General features: G+C 34.9%; 2 protein-coding genes across 2 annotated transcripts; one reads left to right on the top strand and one right to left on the bottom strand.

Moving 5' to 3' along the window:
* The first annotated feature begins 383 nt into the window (after positions 1 to 383).
* On the top strand, positions 384 to 947 carry LOC122250179 (uncharacterized). The gene is made up of 2 exons (XM_043011510.2): positions 384 to 552; positions 640 to 947. The coding sequence occupies exons 1-2, from the start codon at positions 384 to 386 to the stop codon at positions 945 to 947; spliced, it is 477 nt and encodes a 158-aa protein (XP_042867444.2).
* Positions 948 to 1,847: 900 nt separating this feature from the next.
* Positions 1,848 to 10,158, bottom strand: LOC122250181 (carbohydrate sulfotransferase 11). Its single transcript, XM_086547137.1, has 8 exons — positions 10,081 to 10,158; positions 5,747 to 6,175; positions 5,415 to 5,558; positions 4,582 to 4,703; positions 4,298 to 4,411; positions 3,295 to 3,534; positions 2,448 to 2,547; positions 1,848 to 2,152 (listed from the first exon to the last, which is right to left on the bottom strand). The coding sequence occupies exons 1-8, from the start codon at positions 10,156 to 10,158 to the stop codon at positions 2,051 to 2,053; spliced, it is 1,329 nt and encodes a 442-aa protein (XP_086403263.1). The 3' UTR covers positions 1,848 to 2,050.
* Positions 10,159 to 12,500: the final 2,342 nt, after the last annotated feature.

Here is a 12,500-nt window from a genome sequence, read left to right as displayed (position 1 = left end):
TGCGGGAACTATAGAGGCATAAAACCCATGTCACACACACTGAAGATCTGGGAGAGAGTCCTAAATAAAAGGATTAGAGGCATGGTTAGCATCAGTGAGGAGCAGTTAGGATTCATGCCAGGGCGTGGAACAACAGACGCAATTTATGCATTACGATTACTTATGGAAAAGTACAGGGGAGGTCAACAGGAGCTCCATGGTGTTTATAGATCTGGAAAAGGCCTACGATAGAGTGCCTAGAGAGGACCAGAGAGCTATGAACGCTTGGTACAAGATATGTATTGCAACTCGTCAACTAAAGTTAGATGCCAATCAGGAACAAGCAGGAAGTTCGAGGTAAAAGTAGAGGTGCACCAGGGTTCGGCACTTAGCCTATTGGCATTATGGATTGTCTGACAGAGGAGGTACGAAGGCAATCATCGTGGGACATGATGTATGCTGATGATGTTATATGCACGAATGACAGAGAAACAAGCGAGAAGTTGGGACAGTGGACTAGAGCTTTAGAGAGGCACGGTATGAGAGTAGAACTAAGACAATATCTTAATGCTGGTAATGGGATGCAGAGAAATGGAAGTATCAGCCTAAGAGGTGAAAGGATGCAACGAGTGAAGGGATTTAGATAACTGGGGTCAACAGTGCAAGAAGATGGTAGATCAGAAGCAGAAGTGGCGAAGAGCATACAGGCAGGATGGAACAGCTGGAGAAAAAATACAGGAGTGTTGTGTGATAGAAGAGTAAATACCAAAGTGAAGGGCGGCATCCACAAAACAATTGTAAGACCTGCAATCCTATATGGCCTGGAGGGAACAGCACTCACTAAGACTCAGGAAAGGACGTTGGAAATAGCTGAAATGCGAATGGTGAGGTGGTCCTTAGGGCTGACACGAAGAGAGCGGGTGAGGAACGAATATATCAGAGGAACGTTGAGAGTGCCAAGGTTGTAAGATAGGCTGCGAGAGGGATGGTTGAGATGGTATGGGCAATTGGGCATGTGCAACGGAGGGACGAAGAGTATGTTGGTAGAAGAATGGAACGAATGGAGATTGGGAGAAGACGAGGAAGACCAAAGCGGAGATTGCACGACTATTATCATAAAGATATGAGGGAAGTTGGAGTTGCACTAGATGATGTACAAGACCGAAGGAGTTGGAGACAGAAGATCCGCACCGGCAACCCATGACTATCATGGAGAAGACACGAAGATTTTTTTTTTTTTTTTTTGTGGTGGGGGGGGGGGGTAATCACAGATAACTGACATGTACCATAATTTCATATAGCTATATATATGAATCATTAATGTTATACTGCATATGTCAGGTAACCCTATTTCAGGAACGTACAAGTTTTCGTCCGAAAGGTATTGACTAGCAACTCACCAGACAACTTACCATTGAAAACATTTATATATGTGTGTATATGTGTATATATGTATATTATATATATATATATATATATATATATATATATATATATATACTTATATGTGTGTATACACATATGTATATATATTATATATATATATATATATATACTTATATATGTGTGTATACACATATGTATATATTATATATATATATATATATATATATATATATTTCAACCTGATTTTGATGTTCCTCGCTCATATCGAAAAATAGATTAATAGTAATAACTATTTCCTTCTATAGTTTCCCCTTGTAACGTTTCTTCTTTTATTGAACGAGAAGCTTATGTTTTCTGCTTGTTACATACCTGTTTTAAATTTATTCTTTAACGGCTTCTCAACATATATCATTTGTCTCGTCAATAAGAAAGATGTGTGAGGTCTTCATCCTTCTCATTAGGGGCTGAAAGACACACTGTTATTTTAATCCATGTATTTCACAGAAGAGGGTCGTCCATATTTGCTATATACATATATCAACGTTGCATATTCATCCAAACACCGTATTTACAAATTTAAATACTATTCACTAGCCACCTAAAGCACAGTAACCTAAATAGATAACATACAATAGAATTATCATTGTAGAGAGTCTTATTTTTTTCTAAATACTAATCAAGAAAGTCAGCTAGAAGGAGTTAGATATTTTTCAACGGAGTAACCAAACATGAGGAAGTCGATTCGATTGCGCTGGTAGAGGGCCAGGGTCAGGTTACGCGGGATAGTCTGAGGGAGATAAAAAAGCTGTTAGTTTTGTGCTCAAGGCTTGTATGCATATGAATATTGTTTGGTGATTTATTTACTTACTTACAAACATATATGTAGACAGACAAACACAGACACACAAATGTATGTAAATGTATGTGCATGTGTGTTTGAATGTATGTATGTAGATAGGTAAATAGGTAGGTCGGTTGGTATGTGTGTGTGTGTGTGAGCGCATGTGTGTTTGCATTATTTTAAGAATTTTAAATACAATTTACTGACAATAACAGGACATATCACAGCTCTATGAAAATACCTTGAAGAGAGCAAGCGCTTTATCCTCAGAAGACGTAGAAGCTCTGTGATTACCCCAGATGGAATCCGACAGTCCTAACTTGTATTTCTGCATAATATATCTGAAAGGAGAAAACGGATACTGAATTTTTCACTTTTCCTTGATCGTAAGTTTTATTTTAAAGTAATGTGAACATTAAAATGGTTTATTGCAGTACAGTTGGCTGAAATTTTGGTCTACTAAACCATTGGTCTTTGAATTACATTTGAATCAACTTTGGTCTTTGTTGTACAGCTGACCCATTCTTAGTCTGCTGAATAACAGCTGACCTAAACCTAGGCCAAATTTTCGTCTGTTGAAGTGAACTGGTTTTGCTATATAAACGGTCTCTATTAAGCGTTTTTCCCTCTATATTATTATTGTACTTATTATTATTATTGTCTTTATCATCATTATCGTTATTATTGTCATTATCATCATTATTGTCATTATCATTATTGTCATTATCATTATTATTATTGTCATTATCATTATTATTGTCATTATCATCATTATTGTTATTATCATCATTATTGTTATTATTGTCATTATCATCATTATTGTTACCATAATTTTGCATTAACATCTTGATTATTATTATTATCGTTGTATCATCATTATCACCACTAATAGCACTCATACCATCACTGTATTGTTATTCTTCCAGCATCATTATTTTTATCAATACCATCACAACGACCATCCCCATCACTATCATTACTCTTATCCCCATCGTCAAAACTGCGATGATCATTACCATCACTGCAATCCCTGCAACCAACAACACCGTAACTCCCCCCCAGTTCGTTCACCCCAGACCAGACCCTACCGCGTGTCCTCGTGAATGGTATCCATAGTAGCAATGACGTCATACTGGAGGTCGCACGGAAAGCAGTTCGCGTAGAAAGGGAACCAGTGGCGGTCGGTTCGCGTCTCCAGCTTCTTCCAGACGCTGTCGGAGGAGGACGTGTGATCCACCAGGAATCTGACGAACTCTTCGAAGCTCGGTTGTTTGGATGCGTTGTCCGGCGGGTTCGGGCGGTATTTGCTGATGATGTAACGGCATAATCTGGCGGGGAGAGGGGGGGGGGGGAATTGGTTGCGTCATTTTTTTATTTATTTAAAACGGAAAGGATTGTTGTCTTGAGAGGGAGAGAAAATTATATAGATTTTTTCTATTAATCGTTGATTTTTCTGCACTTGCAATATAAAAAAAAATCTTTAGATAACAATTTACGATTTACAATGAAATATCAATATCATTATTGTTTTTTTCTTCATTATTGCATTATTGTCATTATTTTATATAATCATCCCAACTATTGCCACCATTTATCATTCATTATTATAATTGTCACTTTCATTATAGTTATCATTATCATTATTATTAACTCTATCATTAACATTTTATATATTATTATAATCATCCTCCACTTCTTTCTCTCTAAATCTCTTTCTACTCTTCCCTCCCCTGTCCTCTCTTATTCTCTCTCTCTCTTTCTCTCTTCCTCACTCCCTCCTCCCCCCTCACCCTCCCGCTTTCCCTCTCTATATCTATCTTTCCCTCTCCCTCTCCCTCTATCCATCCCCATCTCTTCTCCTATCCCTCTCCCGCTCCCTCTCTCCCTCCTCCCCTATCCCCATGTTCATCCCCTTCCCCTTCCTTCTCCCCCCTCTCTTTCTCTCCCTCTCTCCCTCCCCCTCCCTCCCTTTCCATCCTTCCCTCTCTTTCTCTCTCCTTCAGTGACCGGATCTATGTCACTGCTAAGCAAAAGGTGAAGTCCGATTTAACTTCAAGAATAAAACTTCTATCGCGCGATCACACGACTCACTTGGCGAAGGAGCGAGTGGAGATCTTGTCAATGTACGCCGAGACGATCCGAGCGAACGGGTCTCGAACTATCACGACTTTTCCAAACGTCTTCATTAGATCCTTTGATGTTTCGCTGTCAGGGATATGTCAGATATATTTATACGTTTTTTAAAACAGTCTTTCTAATTTGTAACAACTGATATGCTAGAACTTTTTTTTTCTCAGGTATATTTGATGAATAGGTGAATACGAGTATACATAGCGATATACTGACTTGTCCATTCTTTTATATATTTATCTTACCTGTGTCTCTTCTGAGGGGGTTTAAGGTACCGCTCAGCAGTGTAATGCCAGTGGGGGGAGTTTTTCAAGACCCCGGGGAAGCCTGCTTCCATTAGGTACTGCATCCACGTTGACGTCCCAACCTGTGACATACACTTGTGTGAATAAAAACACCTGTTCAGGCTGGATAAATCTAGATTTATTCATTCCCCTTTTGCCCTTGCATGTTTGTGTCCTTCACACACACATACACACACACACACACACACACTTATATGTGTGTATATCCGTACATATATGTGTATGTGTATATCTGTACATATAAATAAATAAATAAATAAATATATATATATATATTTATATATATTATATATATATAATTATGTTTACATGTACATATATATGTATATATATATATATATATTTATATATATATATATATATATATATATATGTATATGTTTATATGTATATATATATATATATATATATATATATTATATATATATATATATATATATATATGTTTACATGTATATATATATATATATATATATATATATATATATATATATATGTTATATGTATATATATATATATATATATATATATATATATATATATATATATATATATATATATGTTTATATGTATACACACATATATATACATATATATGTATGTATATATATACATATATATACATATATATGTATATATATGTATATATAAGTATATATATATATGTATAAATATATATTTACATATATATATAATACATATATATATATATATATAATTTACATATGAACACACACACATATGTAGGTAAACACGATAGTATATACACCTACCTTTGCATTGAAACACATGAGCATTTTGTGAGACACGAGCCATCGCAGCCGCTTCAGTGGGCAGTTGTTGAGGGAACCGTAAGAACCCGCGCCTCCCAGGTCTGTGCACACTTGCTGCACTCGTTCTCTGCGCTCCCGGTACACCTGTGGGAAGAAGCGGTCGTCATACATATGGGAAATAAGCGAAGTTACGGTTTTGTGTTTGAAGGAGAGTTTTTTTTTTATGGTTTTAATTTAGCACGATGAGGTTCATGTTTCGGTAAGATAATCGTTGTTGGTGAATGGGATAAATGATAAACACAAAAAACGATAAGATTAATTAACGACCGAACCTTTTCTCTCTCCTCGAAAAAATCCAAATCCTTTTGAATCTTCTCGTCCAGAGGCGACTGCACACCCGCCTCCTTCGGCGCTTGCACGATATCGAAATCAACAGGACCATCACCACCTTCTTCTTCTTCTTCTTTATATTCATAACTCTCTACAATCTCTTCTAGATCACGTATTCCTCCATTCTCTCCTATGTCCTTGTTCTCGTCTGCATTTCCCTTGTTGTGGGCTTGGAGGAGGAGCTGCTGATCCTGCTCGAGAAGGTCAGGTTGGACTTCGTTGAAGACTTCGCGCGCGCTCGCTCTTCTCTTCTGGGTGGTAAGTTGCGGTTGCGATGAGGTGGGCCCAGTGCGCGATGGTTTTATCCGGTGGGGTGCCATGGGGGTGTAGGGCGGCTGGTGTTCTGAGGTAGATATGTGTGGGTTGCGGGCCTTGCGGTTGGGGTTGAGAGTGGAGTGAAAGTGAGGGGGGTGGGTGGGTGGGTGTGGTGGACTTTGGGGTTTTGCGTGTGCGGGGTTTCGCCTGTCGCATGTGTGGCTGAGTGGTGTGTGTGTGAGTGTGTGTGTGAGTGTGTGTGTGTAAGTGTGTGTGATGTGTGATTAGTGTGTGTGAGGGGGGGGGGTGGGTGGGTGGGTGTGGGTGTGGGGGGTGTGGTGTGATGAATGCTGTGAGTGGTATTTTGTGATGGGTGGGTGAGTGTTAGTGTGGTTTTGTTTATATGAGTTGTTGTTTTTAGTATAGTTTTCTCAATATATAAACTATTCATCTCTATATAAATATATATATCGTGTTTGTGGTGTTTGTGAGAGAGTAGTGAGTTAGATTTGAGTGAGAGGTTATGGTTAGTCTAACTAACATGGTCGGGGTCGAGTGTGTGAGAGAGTGGGGGTTTGAGATTGTGTTTTAGTGTGTGAGTGTGAGTAAGTTGGTGTGTGAGAGGGGGGTGTGTATTGGGAGATGGTTAGTAGGTTTAATATCTAACTCTGTGTTTGGTTTGATTTAGTGTGTGTGTGTGTGTGAGTTTTGTCACGGACTCTCATATTTATTTTGTGAGAGTTGAGTTTTTTTTTGGAGAGTATATAGTTAGCTGATAGTCAAATACATACTCATTATCTGTTTGATATTATATTGTTCTTTTTTAATTTTGTAGATTTTTTTGTTTATTAGATGGGTGGGTGGAGTGTGTAATATTAGACAGATGATCATTAATATCAGTATGGTATAAACATGGTTATTTTTATATATATTCTTTATAGCATATTTTTGTATATATTGTCCACATTTTCAATCAGAAGTTCATGGTGCTGTTTCTTGTGGGGTGGTTATGAGTGTAGGTGTGGCGTGACTGTATGTGTGATTGGTGTGTTTGTGTGTTATTATAGAGTTTGAGTGTGTTGGACTGGTCACATATTCAGTTTGTGAGTATATGAGTGATTTTTCTTTGGAAATAGATTAATTACCAATCTCTCTCACACTCAAAACTCACACTCTACACACTCCACACACCCGCTAACACCAGTGTTTGAGATGGAGATATTTTTAGAGGGGTGTGGGGGGGGGTGTGTGTGTGTGTGTGTGTATTTATATATTTTTCATAATGATTTGTATACATATCTATATATTTATATATATGTATATATATGTATATATATATATATATATATATATATATATATATATATATGTATACATATATTTACCCACTCACACATACACACACACACAAACAAACAAATACACAAAAACATATATACACATATATATTTATATATGAATATATATATATATATATGTATGTATATGTATATATATATGTATGTATATATACATATACATACATACTTATATATATATATGTATATGTATATATATATGTATGTATATATATACATATACATATATATATATAATATTATATATATATATATATATATATATATATATATATATATATATGGATTTGAAAAAAAATATATATATATACATATATATATTTATATTTATATTTACACAGACACACACACACATGTATATATATATATGTGTGTGTGTGTGTGTGTGTGTGTCTGTATACATGTGTGTGTGTCTATATATGTATTATATAATGTTATATGTATATATGTATACATATATATGTATAAATATATATATATATATATATATATATATATGTATATATATATATATATATATATATATATGTGTGTGTGTGTATACGTATATATGTATATAATAAATAAATTAAATATATATATACACACATATATACATATATACTTGTACATACATACATACATACTTTATATATATATATATATATATATATTATATATATATATATATATATAAATATACATGTATATGTATATATATGTATATATATATGTATGTATACATATATATATATATATATATATATATATATATATATATATATATATATATATATATATATGTGTGTGTGTGTGTGTGTGTGTGTGTATGTGTGTGTGTGTGTACATACATACACACACACACACACATATATTTATATATATATAATATAATATATATATATATATATATATATATATATATATATGTGTATATACGTATATATGTATATAATATATATATATATATGTATAATGTATATATATATGTATATATATGTATATATGTGTATATAAATATATGTATGTGTGTGTGTGTGTGTATGAATGTATATATATATGTATGTATGTATGTATGTATGTATGTATGTATATATATATATATATATATATATATATATAATAGATAGATATATGTTTATATGTATGTGTGTGTGTGTGTGTGTGCGTGAGTGTGTGTGCATGTGTGTGTACACACTCACAGGCATATACAGACACACCAACACAAGCTAACGCGCATATAAGACCTTATTTATGAATGAAAAAAAAATGTTACCGAAATTCTTTGCATATCTTGAACCCCGTTATAAAAACTGACCAACTCTCCTTTCAAAAGTGACTCTCCATGTCAAGCAGGACTATCCTGAATCCAAAACCTATGCGACCGAACTTCTATGACCTCACACAGTACAGACCGTTTGATTTGGGAACCACCATTCGGCAACGCTCTGTATTAAAACCGAATTAATGAACTTATTGCACAAAGCTCGGATGATCAATGGAGATTAATTCAAGCTAATCACGAAGCTAGCTATTCTCGGGTGGCAACGTGACAGCTGCAAAAGGAGCTAGTTAGGTTGTTCGGGCATGTGAGTCGTGGTCAGGGGGTGGAGGCGAGGGAGGCGGGTTGTGAAATAGGCCTCTTTGCCTTCCTATTCTCTCCTCTTTAGTCCAACGATTTTATTGACTCGTTGGATTCATTTCGATAATGAGAATTCTAAACGTTTATTTTTTTTTTTTCTATTCATTTGGCTTTATCTGATTTAGATTAGACGAAGCCATGTTTTTCCCCCTCTTCAGTCTTACAAACTTCTTAAGAGGGGAAGAAAAGTTCGTTATAACACTAAAAAGAACACATGGGAATTGAATTATATTTTGATATACAAAGAGCTGAACTTTTCTTAAGAGTGTGATGCAAACTTTGTCATTGGTTTATAAACAGCAATCGAGTAAAACCACTTTTACATAGAAAAATATGAAGCTTAGACACTTTTTAAACACTATAATCGAACTGAATCAATGAGATTTTAGTAATGGCAGGTAACTTCAAACAAGCAAGTCAAGTTGGAAACTGAATGTTATATTTTTGAAGTCTTGTAAGGCATACCTGAACATTAGTATTATGTGCCCCAACCTATCAATTACTTTGATATCACAATCAAAGAAACTCGTGCTGGAATATCAAAATATTTCAAAACTCAATATCAATGAGCTTATGGCTAACGATATTCAGTGTCATATCCACGCTCATATTTTTTTGCGCTCACTATAATGATAAATATATCACTTGCTATAAATACGACATAACGTGACTTCCCTATCACCCCTCAAATTGATTTCGAACTGAATGGAAAGAAATGTAGACGAACAGTTCAGAATATACCAATTTGCACATTACCAAGTTCAAACAGCATACATAAGAGCATGTTTTCCTCTTCCATTTAGCTGCACTCTGCCTAAAATACCACCAAAGATGAATCGAAGACCTATAAAACATTCATAACTAGTCATGATAACATTGATGAAAGAGAAAAGAAAGCAAAAACCAGCAATTCCATTACCTGGAAGAGAGACACCAAATGGGGAAGATAGATAAAATGAAAGCGAAAGAAAAAAAAGAGAAAAAGAGGTCACCAGTCTTACTTAAAACACTTGAAAAGGACATAAGCACACCAACGACTTACTATAACGAGTTTGAAGGTGAATAACCCAGCGATGAGATACAGCAGACCCTTAATGTTTCTTCTCGTGTAGAACCGCATTCTGCTTTATCTCACTTTATCTTGAACTTAAATGTGTCATTCGAAGGTTAAATCCGAGTTCCCTCTCTGTAGTTAGTTCGAAAGAAAGGTTACTTTTGATGATCGATTGACATATACATTTATCGATTCTTTATAGCATCTATCAGCACTTGAATACGTGAGGAAACATCAAAATTCACATACCTTTTAAAAGATCTTTGATTATTTCAATTATTCATCGGGGTGCCTCTCTTTCTTGTTCAGCTTGGGAATATTAACGAATTTTGCTGTTCATAATTCACAAGACTTTAAAAACTTCACTGCAGTTCCTAGCCATATACTTAACGATACACTTCTAAACTGTTAACAGGCATTTATAACATAAACCATACCAATAAATCTGTTTCTTCGACGAAGATTATTTGACTTTTGTTGTTGACGTTCCAGCGAGCACCAATATACTGCCTCGGACTGATGACTACGGAATTAGAGTGAGGTTAGGTGTCAAATTCTCCGGTTTCAGCTGTGCTTCGATTATATCACCCATCTTCTTTTCTCTCCCTTAAGAGATTGTGGAAGAAAGTCGTCCTTTATTAGAACCTAGAATGTGCCAAGTTATATCTTAAATAGACTTGAATGGCATCGATCAAATATAAATTAACATGTGTTTGTTTTACGGTGTAAGGTCGATATAACGAGGTTCGCGAGATGGACACCTGTGCGTCGTAAATGTGATGTAAATTTGGTTCTTGTGGAACTTTTCACTCTCAGCTTAATGTTATGAAACAGATGATGCAGCACACCTCATCTAGTTTAACACTTGATAATAATGACAGTGTTAATTATGATGATAATAACGATAATAGGTATAATGATGATAATAATGTTAATGCTTATGATAATGATGATGACAATGGCAATAGTTGAAATGAAAATCATAATAACAGAATTAATGATAATGAAGATGATAATAATTATAAAAAAGGGTAATCATGAGCATAATGATACTGACAGTGTTGTTCATGATAAAGATTATGATGACTATAAATAACATCAATATGAACAATATAAAAAAATTGACTAATGGTAATAGTAAATCAATACCCGAACCCACATTAAAGTCTACGGAACAATAAACCACAATTTCACGTTAGGAGTTTTTGATAGTGACAATCAGTATAAAGATATGCAAATCGTGGGGAAGGTGAATTATGGTATTTAATGCAGGGATGCAAATATTTCAGCCACTGAATCAGTATAAGAATGCATATGTTCCTTTCAGTGAAGCAGCGTAAGGATGCGTTCTTATGCACGTGATTCTAGTAGTATATGGATAGATGTGATTTCTATCAGTGAATCAGTATAAAGATACAAGTGATCATATCGGTAGAAGGAAACCAGTGTCAAGTTAAAAATAGAATATGTGTGACGATCAGTGTAGGAATGTAAGTGTCCGTATCCGTGAATCAGTCTAAAGATAAGATGGAATAATGCAATGCCACATTGATATAGATGTATAATAAACCTCCATGCGAGTTCTCGTATCAGCGAACCAATATAGGCGTGCAAGTGCCTTTGTCGAGATCAACGCCCATATCCTTATAATACTGAATTAGTCACGAACGAACTGGGAGTACAAATTCTCAGCTGAGACAGAAGCCTAATCATAGAGTGACTAAGTTTATAATCAGATTTGGAATGTAAATTGACATTAAGTGTAGATTCAATGACCCAGTGTACTGAATGCGCCAATATCGAAGTGTAAAGTTGATAAAAATAATGTAAACGAACACTTGCACACTTAAAGGGCAAAGTGATACAGCCTAGTATAGGGGTATGGGATTGTTTTATCTCATCTATTGTATTATATGACATACTGTATCCTAAATTTACAATGTAACTTTATTATACAATGGCAAGACTAGATATCAAATGTAACAAAGTTTGTTTGTGCAGTTGGCTGGGGTGGTAAATGAAGTACAAACGTAAATCATATTGATACCAAAAAAAAAAGACACTCCGAATGCGCAAACTTCCACCCGGGGAGCACAAATCTGCCACAAACCGTTAATAGAAAATCAATTACCGATGCAGGTCCATTTTCTAAGAAAACTCTTACGGGCAAAGAATCTGCTAATTTCCTTCTAGGCTTCTAGTACTGAATCAAGTGGTCTCTGGGATACGGTCTCTCTCTCTTTTTTTTTTTTTTTTTTTTTTTTTTTTTTTTTTTTTTGTTCATACACCGCCGATCTCATGTTCTTGGTGGGCACTAGTGATGACAGAAATTACAGGCTTATGTTACTAATGTTGATATTGAAAAGAGTGATAATGATAATTACAACAATATTAGCTGAGGAATCAGT

This window comes from Penaeus japonicus, unplaced genomic scaffold (assembly GCF_977035675.1).
Source record: "Penaeus japonicus unplaced genomic scaffold, GWHDUDI00000001_assembly GWHDUDI00000019, whole genome shotgun sequence".
Lineage (NCBI taxonomy): Eukaryota > Metazoa > Arthropoda > Malacostraca > Decapoda > Penaeidae > Penaeus > Penaeus japonicus.
Note: the sequence above shows the minus strand (reverse complement) of the source record. Positions and strands in the feature narration are given on the sequence as shown.